Source organism: Lepisosteus platostomus, chromosome 4 (genome assembly GCF_059453375.1).
Source record: "Lepisosteus platostomus isolate fLepPlt1 chromosome 4, fLepPlt1.hap1, whole genome shotgun sequence".
NCBI classification, from domain to species: domain Eukaryota; kingdom Metazoa; phylum Chordata; class Actinopteri; order Semionotiformes; family Lepisosteidae; genus Lepisosteus; species Lepisosteus platostomus.
The window spans coordinates 33877491-33890738 of NC_142614.1; the positions used below are offsets into that span (position 1 = coordinate 33877491).

Consider the following 13248-nt stretch of genomic DNA (forward strand, 5'->3'; position numbering starts at 1 on the left):
TTAGTTTTTCATTGACAAAAAGTAACACCACAGCATTTCGTTGATCTGATCAGGCATTCGTTTCCAATCATACAAAGTAAGTCTTGAGAATCTCTGATTCACCATGGCTTTCACATGCTCATAAAAAATATTAATTTAGGAACATAAACATATTACTGTATGTAAACTGTACTGTATATGACTGGTCTTGGTAGTTTAAAGAAAAAATACACACCAGTATTCCATTTCTCCCTAAACATTTTAGGCATCAAAGTCTTACATGTGGTTATTTTGGAAACATTTTTACGTGCTCCTTCTGACCATATGACTGTACGTTTATATACTTTGTGAGAAAAGTGATAGTTTTAAGCTTTTCTGCAAATACGCTCATTATCGGAGTAAACAAAAGCATACTTTTAGAATTTGACCAGCTTTTCTGCCACAGAGAAGGCAACATAGGATGTAGTCTGGTGAGGTTTCTGAGAATTATATATTAACAGTATTCTGCACATTAGGGTCAAAAGTCAAGCAAGAATCAGATATCACCCTTATACTGTATTCTTCAATTTTGAAATTCTGAAATTCACACACAGTGCAATCCACAGATTGTGTTACTGCATTGGTGTTTTGTAGGTGGTGGGAGGTGCCCAGTAGCATGAATGTAGTGAAGCAGATTTTGAGTCATGCCTGATATAAGAGCCTGGATGCAATTAGAAAATTCAGAAACAGCTACTTCTGTGTATGGACATAGATTTGAGTATCATAAGCATACAAATGATAATTCAGTACCACGTTCAATACCAATCACAAGTATCACCTTGTGATTTTAATATCTGCTGACCATGTGGGACTATGTAAATGCAGAATAGTATTAGACTTAGTATAGAGCCTTGGGGAACACCAGACTTAATTAACTGAACTTCAGAACTGAAACCCCCCAGAGAAAGTGTCGGCAATCAGTAAGAACCAATTTAGAGTACGTGAAAATCTCTAAACACAGTCTCTAGATGAGAAAGTAAGATGTCATGATTAACAGTGCACTATAATGAGAAAATAGAAAATTAATATAGATTTTCAATATTGGTTGAATGTTTCTAAAATAATTTTGATTTATTGACCATTTATGATTGACCTTATACACAGATATTTAATGGTTTTATAAGCAATAAATTACTTTATTAGTAAGAGAGCTAACTTGGCACAATTGATGAGGTAATGTAACCTGTTAAATATCACAGGATTGCTGAAAGTCAAGGAAGAATAGGAAGAAAGGAAGCCATCCATTTTTTTTAAATCTTCAATTTTGAGTTTTTCATGTCGTAGCTCATGGTTATGAGAGAATAAGGAAGTGTAGACACTCCTCCGTGTTGCTCATATATGAGACACTCATCTTTTATTATGTCACAGGCCACCCTTACACATATTGAAGGTTCAGGGCCTATTGGAGTGGAGGCATCTCTCTGACCTACAGCACTGCAAATGTGCAAGTGCCCAGGAATCTGCAGAGGTTGCTGTGTTTGCCGAAAGAGCCCATGCTGACTAATATCACATTGCCCTTTGTGGTGCTCAGCCAATAGTGTGCCATTATTGAGGAGTCCTGGTCACAGTTGCCTAGTGATCCAGCCTGAGAGTTTCGCTTTAAACCCCTTGTTGATCTTCCCTGCTGATGACAAATGAATGTACTTATGTCATGTGTATTGAATGTAATATCACTTGATACAATAATATTTTGTCCTACTAATATGTTTGTGAAATTATTCTTCTTAAAGCTACTTATTGTTAAATTATATTAATAATAAACTTATTTTAAGTAGTGTCTTTAAAAGCAACTTCTCAAAGCTCTTTACAGTAAACTAAAAAACAACAACAAAAGCAACAAAGATAGGAGATACAATTAGCACAAAGAAACAGAAGAGTTTGTAATGTAATAGAAGATGCAAGGGGGCAAACAAACATTGATTAAATAAAATGCATTCTAAAGCAAAAGGTTTTGATTATGGTTTTGAAGGCGTTGAGAGAAGGTGAATGTCTGATATCTTTGGGGATAGAATTCCAGGGCTTTGGGGCACAGCATGCTTTGAAAAGTAAAAATTAACAACTGTGTTAATCCTATACAAGGCTTCAGTTAATGTTAAGTTTACTGTAATTTTTCAGTTTTGTTCTGGGTCTGTATCAAAAAGACTTTGTTACATGCTTTACATGTATATAACAAGTAATATTTCTTTCCCATATAAAAAAATATGTTCTTAGAATACCAGCCATTTTTTCCACATTTTTTTTATTTGCATTACATTTCCAAAAACAGAGCCTTTGCAGATGGTAAGGTTTTACTACATTTTTGCTTTCTACAGACTTTCTATTATGCTTTTTATTGCTAATAATTATACCCATTTCCAAAATTTTACATACATCTTTACATATGTACTGTCAAAAGGACTCACCCCCTAATTGCATTTGCAGTTCTTTTTTAGGAATATGGTTTAGAAAGCATGTAAAACATGACATGAGGGTAACATTACTTTTCTTTTTTATTTTACCATGCTCATTTTGAGGGATGAACTCAAACCCTCACGAGTAACATTGCTTGTGAGCCACCCGATAAATTCCTATTTCAGTAATTTTCAAAATTTTCCAGTGGATTGGCTGCTATCATTGGAATACCTGTTTGATTAACTAACTTTATGTTTTTCAGGTACTTCGTGTTCTACTGTCCCCAAGACGTCTTCTACAAGTGTGCTGCTTTTTTGCCCCTCAGACTGGTTCTGGCATCAATGAAAGAAGTGACCAGAACCTGGAAAGTGCTCGGAGGAGTTACTCAGGCACGAAAACATTACAACGAAGGATGGTTTGTGATGATTGCTGTTGGCTGGGCCAAAGGTAATAACTTCTCCCTTTGCTCTTCATCTGCCATTTATTTTCCTTCTACCTTGCACTCCAGTTTTATAATTCCAAACTCCTTGCATGTGGTTTTGAGTATGAAATCTGTATAAAAGTATTGTAACAAGACAGCTGGGTTTGGGAGGTGGAAAAGGGATGGAGCTGCTACAAGGTGGTGGTTATACATTCCATACGCTGCAGTCACATGAGTTACAGCCACACATATAAAAGACATATGGAAAGGAAAGGTGGTGTCTGTTTAGACCCCTATGATTCATTTGAAGATTAAGACACTGTAGAAACCAAGAAATTCGAGCCTGAAGTGTTCGTTCATCCAGCCAAGCTTTGTTGTATGCATACAAGGAATCACAATAAGGACCATAATAGTTATAGTACTGACCAGTGCACCACAAGTGCCCCTGTCGGTCACTTTGGCCAGCTAATCACGTACCGCGGTATGACTTAGGTACAGTAGTTGCGTGCAGTACGGGTTTGTACCACACACTTTGAATGGCTGCATCTGTACATGTCACTACATTTAAAACTGAGAGCAGCAGACATTTTTTTTGTCTGTGTTGTCAGGCCGTGGAACAAGTTATCTAGCCATGTTGTTGAAGATAATACCCTGGCCTCCTCCATGCCGATATTGCAGTTTGACTTTACTACAGAATTAGCTGGAAGGAAAGCTTAGATTCTTATTAATCAAACTAGCTAGATTGTAAAATGCCCTCTGCTTATTTTTAACCTTTTCTTTTGTTCTTATTTTTTGGCACAGGTGTTATTGTGTGTATGTCTGTTTGTGCTCTACAATGCGTACAAATAAGGACCATAATAGTTATAGTACCTATCGTAGCTCCAAGGGGATATGGTCCTACAGAACTTAAATATACATCCCCCCCCCCCTCCTGTCTTTGATGTAACCGAAGGAAATAGAAACCTTTGTCATCAGGAGTTTAGTGTAAACATTCACCATTTGGGTAAACATTCACTATTTTGGGGTAAGTACAGGGGGGGAAGCCTCTGTGATCAAGCAGGCATGATGGTTACAGTTCAGCATGTAAAAGCTGTTAGCAGGCTCCATCAATCCCCCCTTGGAAAATAGAAACATACATCTTCCATTTTCTACACAAATGCGGAGTCTGCTGTCTTTACTTCATACTTGTGTACTATCCTAACATTACTACTGGAGGTGATGTGGTGACATATAGCAGTGATTATACTTTTGATTAAAAAGTGTGATTATAACAATTATACATACAAACAACACTACTCCTAAAAACAAATATTGAACCATAGCTCCACCCCAGGCCCCAAACACAGACCTTAGCCATACTGTAAGTTCACTTTCTTGATAATAGCTATGATATTTCTGGCCAACTCTGAGATATGCTCAGAGTTATCAGGTAAATAAGTACAGCACTCTGCACCAATTACTCCACAAGTGCCGCCTTGAGAGGCTAACAAGTAGTCCAATGCTAACCTATTTTGCATTGCTACTATCCTTAGTGCTACCATTTTGTCATGCATTGCTTTTAGTCCGGAGGAGGTAACATTTGCCAATTCTTCCAGGGTGGAAGCCATTTGTACTAGTTCTCTGTTTAAGAAACTAATACCGGCTCCAGGAAGCACTATACCTAGGTAATATTCCCAGTCTGACACTTTCCTTCGAGGTCTGTGGTTGGATCCAAAAGGACTGTGAAGCTGAACCCGGACATGGTGAGCTACATATCCTAAATAACATGATCCACCCCAATTAGTTGGTTACCATGGGTATGCACGTTCCCACAAATAAAATACATTCCATTAGGCACTCCTAATCCAGCAGAAAACAAGAAAGCTGCACTAAACTTAGGACTGCTCTTATCCCACCCAGGGATCTGAAGAGTAGACCAGTATAGGAGGTGAGATTGCATTTACTCCAACCCATTATACGGTGACCTTCATGGTTCTCAAAACAAATCCCCCCCTCTGCTTATTGTTTAGGGTGATATATGGGAGATTCTGACTTAGGTTGTATTGTGGGCCATAAGACCCAGCAAACCTGGTGGGTTCTAGCCCCCGTTCCCTACAATACTGCAGCGTGGTGCAGTTTACAGCAGTATCGTTACAGCCGCCATACTCAGTCATGTTAAAATCCCCTGTACGTTCTCTCCATATGATCATGCCTATAACTTCTTCAAGGCGCCACGGGACGGCCCCCATGGTAGTGCAGTGCATACCCAACAGGCGCTCTAGTTTGTCTTTTCAGCTGTCAGATAAGACCGGGCCAAAAAGGTATTAACTCCATGTTCACCTTTACGGGACTGGTGTTCATGTTCATTCTGGATACAGATACACAATCTGATAACAGAAAACAAAATTGGAATAGTCTTCATGTTGCAGACTTTTCCTTTTCCACCGGGGGTTGGGCACATCGACAGAAAGAGGCGTGAATCCACCGGTTCTTCCCTTGGACTTTCACAGCGGAGTCTGTTGTCAGCAGCACTTGGTACGGCCCCTCCCACTTAGGCTGAAGCGTCTGGGATGGTATCTTTTTAATCCACACTCCAATCTCTCTAGTCATGACCTCCAGGAATGGTCTTTCCCCAGGCTGCTTTCACTTGGTGGGTGGTGATGTCATTGGCCTGTGAAAGCAAACGACAAAACTGCAGCAAATAATCAGTTAATTGACTTAGATCATGACGATGGGCTACAAAAGTATCAGTGAGAAGCATGGGCCTTCCGGTGACCACTTCAAAAGGGCTTAGTCCTGTGGTCCCAGCTCTCAAACTAGATAGCACAGTGGGGAGGGCATCCATCCAAGAGACCCCTCCCACAGAATACTTGGTGAGTCTCTCCTTGAGGGTTTGATTAACCCTCTCCACTTTTCCTGAAGACTGAGGATGATGGGGGCAGTGTAGGCCCCAGTATATCCCAAACACTGTAGCAACTGCTTGACACACTCTTCCAGTAAAGTGTGTGCCTTGGTCTGAATCAATGCGGCAAGGCAGTCCCCATCGCCAAATTATTTCAGTCAATAGATGTTTTGCTGTATTATGGGCTGTTTCATTTTTTACAGGAAAGGCCTCAACCCATCTCGAGAAATGATCCACCATTACTAATAGCCCATTCTTTCCCTTGCACTGGGGCAGTGAGCAGTAGTCTATTTGACAGTGCATAGAAGGGCCCTCAGGGACTGGTGGTCTAAGCTCTGGCACTGCCACAGCCGTGGCATTAGAGTTCTTTTGACACACATCACATCGCTGAACCACATCTTCTGAATACCTTTTAAATCCCACACCCACCCAGTTTTGTGAAAACCGTTGACACATTTGAGACACACCTGGGTGCCCCATAGAATGAATTTGATGAGCAACAAATGGCATCAGATCCCTAGGACATGCCGGTCAGCCAGTTTTTTTACATCTCCAGGTGCCATCCTCCTGGATGCCCACTCCTCGCTCAATCCAGGTCCATTTCTCAGTCTTAGAGGCCTGAGCCTGTACTTCCTTCAAGTGAGTGGAATTCAGGGCATGAACATGGATGTGATTAATTTCAGTGGTGTCTATATACCACTCCTTCCATTCTCCTAAGCCAGCTTGTTGAGTAGTCCAGTCGGCCAGGTTGTTTCCCCTAGCTTCAGGAGTGTTTTCTTTATTGTATCCCTTACACTTTACCACCGCCAGCTTTTCCGGGAGCTGGACAATGGCCAACAGCTCAGTTACTAGTCGGCATTCTTGACTGGTGACCCAACTGCTGTAACAACATTTCTTTGATTCCACATTCTTCCAAAATCATGACATACCCCGAATCATGACATGCGTAACGTGAGTCAGTGTATATAGTAGCCGTCTTTTTGTTATCCACCTTACAGGCTTCAATAAGGGCCTTCAGTTCTGCGCACTGCGCAGATGTGGGGATACCAAATCTCCCAGCACACTTAATATTATGATCTGTCACTACGGCCCATCCTGCTCTCTTCATTCCATCCTGATCTTTTAAATGAGGTACCATCTGTAAATAATATTTAATCCTCATTTCCAAAGGAGTGTTCAAAAATATCCATGCTCTGATTTTCCTGATCTGCCCAGACCTCACAATCGTGTTCTAACAAATATTCCTCAGATGGTTCAGGCAGGAGGGAAGCTGGATTCAGAGCTCCTTCTCATTCTATTGGCAGATTAGGGGCCTCCAGTATGAGCTGCCACTTACTCCATCTAGCAGCAGTAACTTGACTTACAAGGTTGAGAGATAACAATGTATATACAGCATGAGGACATCTCACTATTAATTGTTGATCTAGTACTATACCATTTACAGCTTGCACTGCGAAGCAGACAGCCTGAACTGCTCGCAAGCAAGGTCCCCATCCCTTAGCTACATCATCAAGGGGGCCTGAGTAATAACCTACCTGTCTATATCTGCCCCCATGTTCCTGAGTTAGAATAGCAGTCCAATACCCATTTTTCTCACTTACATACAGGTAAAAAGCCTGATCCGTCTGAGGGAACCCCAGTGCAGGAGCTCACTGCAAGAGAGCTTTCTTTAAATCCTTATAAGCCTCTTTAGCCTCGCTAGGCCATGGAATGGGGTCATTAGGTTTCCCTGCCCCCTTCAACAAATCAGTTAATGGTTTAGCTCTTTCAGCAAAAGCATCCACCCAATTCCGATTGAAATTGCACAGGCCCAAGAAGGAGCGCAGCTCCTTGACAGTCTCTGGGGGGGTGAGTTATAATTGCTTTTAATTGCTTTTTGCCGCCGTCCACTACAAATGCGAACCAGTCCTGCACCTCTTGGTGCAGGGGCACTGACCAGAACCCGTTAGCCATGTCAATCACTGAATATTTCTTATGATCAGGGTTTAACAGCTGAAAAATTGTGGATGGGTCTGCTACCAGGGGTGCCAGTCTGTTAATATATCTGTTAGCTTCAGAATAGTCCACAGTGAAGCGCCAGGCCCCGCTGGCTTTCTTTACTGGCCAAATAGGACTGTTGCTGGAGCTATGAGTGCGCCTAATGATTCCCTGTTTTAACAGTTTTTGCACAATGGGCCGAATTCCCTCTTCAGCTCCTTTCCTTATCTTATATGTGTAGTGTGCTCTCACGAGGCACCAGTTCTGTAGGGGTTTGGGCATTTACTGGGACAATTATTAATTGTGGCAGTAAATCACGAAATGATTCTTTTAATGGCTTTAGAATCCAACCTTGCGGTATAACTCAAACAACGCACACACACAGGTACTAATACACGAGGAGATCTGACACAGCTGCTGATGCTGCTCCTCCATTTCCAGGGCATCTGCTTTTTCGATTCGTTCATGCCTGTTCTCTAGGAACCCTGCAGGGGGCGGTGCAGTGGTGGAGCATGCCTGACCCTCGGCTGAGTGGTCATCTAGAGTACCTGAGTGATCTCACTGTTCAGGTCCACCCTGCACACTTCCTGATTGAGGAAACAAGATAATATTTTTATTTCTTGTCCAGAGGGAACAGAAGGGATCTCCGCATAGGCTTCTGTGTTTGGTGGGCACTGTATGAGCACAGTCTGCCTCTTGGCCCCCCTTTCCTTCTGTACAGAAGGCTTAGGAGCCTTGACCTGTTTCCACACTTTGCCTTTCTGGTGATTCACCAAAGGTTCCACTCTGAGTCGCATGCCCTTTTCTTTTTCTACCTGTTTGAGCTTGCCGTGTGACTTCAAACACCTTTCAACCTCAGTGTCAATCAGTGTCTCACTGTGTAAGACATCTCCCATGGCAGCCTTGAGGTAAAAGCTTCTTGCTTTTCCTCTGGGTTTTACTGCCTGCTCTGTGACTTCAGGGGTGGGGTCAGCACTCGCTTGGGAGTGGCTGAATTCATCTAGGCAGGAACCCTTCCGCTCAATCAGATAGACTGAGGGAGGGAGAGGGGGCGGGTCTCCGCCTCCTCCAGTGGAGAGTATCAGCTCATTCACGCTTCCGGCAGCCTTGTGGAGCGGTTGTCCCTGTCCTAAAAAAGCTTGTTCAAGCCTGGTCAGGCGGGCGGCTACTGAATCCTTTTGTTCAGCCTTTTCTAGCCCTTTCTCTTCCCCGGTGTTCTCACAGCATTTAGGACGCTGGGTGCGGTCCTGTGTGCCTGCTTTGGAACGGGGCTTAGCAAGCACAGGAGCCTGTGTTCCTTTGAGCAGGAGGGGATTCACCCTGCTGGCTCTGACGGCGAACGCAGTCGCTTTAACAGCTTTTTGCTCAGAGTGACTTTGGACATCATACTCCCAGGCTTTTTGCGCGAACCTCCTAATATCAGTCATTTTCATGATCTGTGCATCTGTATGCATTACGATCATCTTTCTGACTGACGGGTGGAGATTTGCAATAAATAAACCCTTGAAATTTGTGTTCTCTTTGCAACTCTCTTAATTTTGCCCTGCAAAATAAGTTCGTCTAAGTCTCTCGTAATATTCGCGAGGGGAATCGGCTCTCTCGTGCTTAATGTTAAGGGCGGCGGCTATCGCGGCAGACGGGTCAATAAACGCACTGTATTCTTGGATAAGTGCTTGACACAGCTCTTCAAAGTCATTACAGACTTTCTTCATCTGCCTAGCCATCCACTCATGTACAGCTCTGCTGGTAGTTTTCCTGACCAGAAACACTTTCTCCTGTTCTGTGGCGTTTGGCAGGTACTGCAGGGTATACCTTAGGTCCTGAATATAACTCGTGATATTATTCTCTGACACTGCGGGGTCAAATCTCTCTATGTCCTTCGCTAGCTCTCTCAGAGAATGGAGGTTTATTCTTCTAGCTTCTCTGCTGGCGGAGATATGGCGGAGATTGTGGTCAGACTTGTCGCTGCTAGAGAGAATGCTTACTAGGGACTCGAATTCAGACCTTTTAGCAACCATCGTTAAACTTAAAGAGTATTACTTTTAAGTACGAAATAACGGTTTTACCACAGAAAACCACAAGATCATGTATGCAATCAACCCGGTAGATCGCAAAAGATCACAAAACAATCAAACACTGCTTAAAGAGCAAGGAGAACTTTTTTCTTTCTTTCGGCTTTCAGCACACTGTATTGTCGTGTATGAAACCCGCGGTGTTTTATATGAATTATTCTGCTTGGTTGACTCATTTCAGTCTTGCTTCGCCCACCCAGGGACGCCAAATATGTAGTGTACTCTCACGAGGCACCAGTTCTGTAGGGGTTTGGGCATTTACTGGGACAATTATTAATTGTGGCAGTAAATCACAAAATGATTCTTTTAATGGCTTTAGAATCCAACCTTGCGGTATAACTCAAACAACGCACACACACAGGTACTAATACAAGAGGATACATTTATTAATACATAGAATATGCATGTAAACCTAACAGATCTTATCGTGAGGGTTATCAGAATACAAAAGGTATATATTCATTCAGTTACAAAGAGTTACACGTATCAAGAGGACATACGTTCGGTATATCATTCATTTAGACCGTTTCGTAAATGAACTTGGTTATAACTTCTACATTAGATACTCAAAACAAGTACATAACTCTTAGGAATTAAATTGATATCAACTGGTTGGGATAACAATTGAATTCTCGAGCAGTATTGCAGTGAAGTTGAATACTCATCCAATCTCTGGGGATTCAGATCTCCTGCGGGCACAAAGAAACAGTTGCAGGCTTGTTGCTGTCCAATCCACGCTCTCTGGCTCGGTGCCAGGCTGTGCTGTGCGGCTTGCGACGGTGCGCTGCTGATGCTCACTAACTGGCTAGTTAGTGTTGGCTTTAACTAGCAAAGTTTGTGCACTGGAGAAAAGATGACTGTGGGTCCCAGCAGGTCAGGAAGAGGACCGGTTTGTTCCTGATGAAGCGCTAGTTCTGAATAGTGATTCAGCTGTCCACAGTTCCGACCTGTTCACGAGGCTTGCTGCTGATGCTAACCTCGGGTGGATCTTTTGGTTACTCGTGGGAACCTCCGCTCTCGACTCTTAGAACAAAGGAAAGTTCTGGCACTCGGACACACTGGCCGTTATGTGGTTGTCCGGGCTGAGTCTCAGGATGGTCAGGAGGCGCGCTGTGAGATTGTCCTGCCCTTGGGAGCATTTCTGCTCCTGGGTTGTCCTGCTCTGGAATTGTTTAGAATAGTCTCACACCCCTGGAATTCTCCTTAGAATTCTCCTACTGGAATAGTCCTACAGGCGCTCTGTGTTGCCTGTTTTTACCTGGAGGAACTTCAGCTCGTTCATTGGCTGAAAGTTTCATGGGCATCAAAGACCCACGTGGGTTACTCGGCCCTACCAGTCCCTGATTGGTTGATCAAGGTGAGATATGAGTCACTTACTCCTGACACTTAGGAATGCACTCCAGATGTCCATCTGGCACTCCCTAGACAGATAGGTGCCAATGGATGACCATGGATCAAGATAGCCAGGCTTAGCTAAGTGCATCCCCATTTGGGAGCTGTCCCTTATCAAAAGTAAACATCTTTAAATCAGCCTGCATGAATAGCTTCTCTGTGGCTGCACCACAGAGATGAAGAGAGAAGAGAGAGGCCTCATTTGGGAAAGCACAGCAACACTTAATTCTGTCTTATTAACAAGCATTGCCGCTACATATGGTTTAGTGTATGGGGGTGGTTTTCCCATAAACTTAGCTAGTTCCTTATCCAAAAGGCCACACTCATCCTTATCTTTAGTCCAAATTGGATGATTTTTTACTTCGTATTTCTGAAGAGACCAGATGTTAATATTGACCTGCCCTTCTTGGACCGTCAGAGTGACGCCCTGTAAATGTTTGAGGGCATCACATCCCAAAATATCTGGTGTTGGACCAACCCACATTGCCATGGAAATAGAGACCTGTCCCCCTTCGTCACCATTAATTTCCACTCTAAGTGGTTTAGTTTCTTTGAGAGTAACTTTCCCCCCTACACCAGTAGCCTCCAGCAGCCTCCCTGTATATTGAACTTCACATCGTTGAGCATTTTTTTCAGATAAGCATGAAATTTGAGCTCCTGTATCCCATAACAAAGAAACATCCTCACTATTTATTTTACATTTCAGTTTCAATTCTTTTTCCCCTAATTTTTGAGTGAGGCGTAAGGAGGCTACTAGGGGTTCTAGTTTCTTCTAGTTTAAAAGATCCCTGAGCTGTTGCTTTTGCTCCTCAGTTAAATCTTTTAATTGTGAGAGAAGACTTTTCTGCCCTTCGCTATCCATTGGATTATAGGGAGGATTTTGGTCTCTCATGTCTTGATACCTTTTATGACATTTTACCTGAACATGCCCATACTTTAGACAATAATTACATTGCTTATATTGTGTTCGACTATTGTCCCCGGTGGGCTTAGGCGATTTGTAATCCTTCCCCTTTGGGGGAGCACTTGGTTTGGGATTAAAGGACATTCCCATTTGAACTGTGCGTACTTTTGCATACATAGTTCTCTCAATTTTTCTTTCCTCGTCAGCAATCTCTTTAAACGGTTTACTGTTATCAGTAGAGAGATCAGGGTACCGAAGCTGCAATGCTTTAGCTATATCAGGTTTTAAACCATTCAAGAACAGCTGTTTAATTACTGACGCTCTTTGTTCCATAAAATCGTTCTCTTCATCTTCTAGTCCCGAAAATTCCACCCATGCATTTGTAAATCTTTCAATATAATCTGACACATTGTCAGATTCTTTTTGTTTGCAGGCAGACATTTTTCTCCAATCAGTTTTGGGCGGATACTGACCGCGCAGCCAATTTTTCAAATATTCCCAATCTCTCCCTCCTCTATTTTCGAATAAATCTATAATAGTTTCAGCCTTCTTTCCCCCAGCTCTCCTTAAAATCATTGTCGCAGTAAGAGGGGTAATACCGAAAGTATCTTTGAGCTCCATCAAAGCTCTCCAAATTTGTTGCATACCGTTTTTAGGGTGTGGGACCTCTTTTGCCCACCAATCTATATCTTCGGGTTTTGGGGAAGTAGTCTGTTTTCTATTCCCACCACACCTGAATCGCCACGTTCTAATACTAGTGGAGGTTAGAGGATCATCTTCGTCAGAATCCTGGTCCCCACTCAGTGTTACAGTTATACCAGATTGCTCTCCACGGGTATAAGGGGTATCGGATAAAGCTGTGCTTCCCCCTTTTGTATTTTACCCGGAGATCCTCCTGGGGATCTCGAGGGTCAGGGCTATCATCAGTCAATCGAGAAAACTGTTCCCACCAGTCTCGGTAGGGATCCCTGCTATTGTCTTGCAGTATGGTAGGATATAATTTAGCTAAGGCTGGAGTCAAGGGGGTGGCCAGCTCCCCTCTCTCTGTCCGTGCATAAACCCGTACTTTATCAACTTCTTCAGCTAATCTCTTTACCTTTTCTTCTAACTGATCTCTCTGTCCTTACAACACATCTTTTGTTTAGTGTTGCTAATTTTTCTTGCAATTCTCTTTTTCCAACCTCCCAGTCTG

The 13248-nt window shown here is 42.8% G+C and overlaps 1 protein-coding gene and 1 long non-coding RNA gene across 3 annotated transcripts in view; one reads left to right on the plus strand and one right to left on the minus strand.

Annotated features, from left to right (window-relative positions):
• The window catches only part of tmem38b (transmembrane protein 38B), a 74887-nt gene that overhangs the window by 32332 nt on the left and 29307 nt on the right, over positions 1–13248 (plus strand). For both annotated transcript variants that reach the window (XM_088629454.1, XM_088629455.1), the window contains one exon: positions 2672–2856. In XM_088629454.1, coding sequence (XP_088485580.1) covers positions 2672–2856 — 185 coding nt within the window. The remainder of the gene's footprint in view (positions 1–2671; positions 2857–13248) is intronic.
• LOC148673145 (uncharacterized) overlaps positions 2890–13248 on the minus strand; it is a 43026-nt gene continuing 32667 nt past the window's right edge. The window contains exon 2 of the long non-coding RNA XR_015935949.1: positions 2890–5480. This is a non-coding gene — a long non-coding RNA (uncharacterized LOC148673145). The remainder of the gene's footprint in view (positions 5481–13248) is intronic.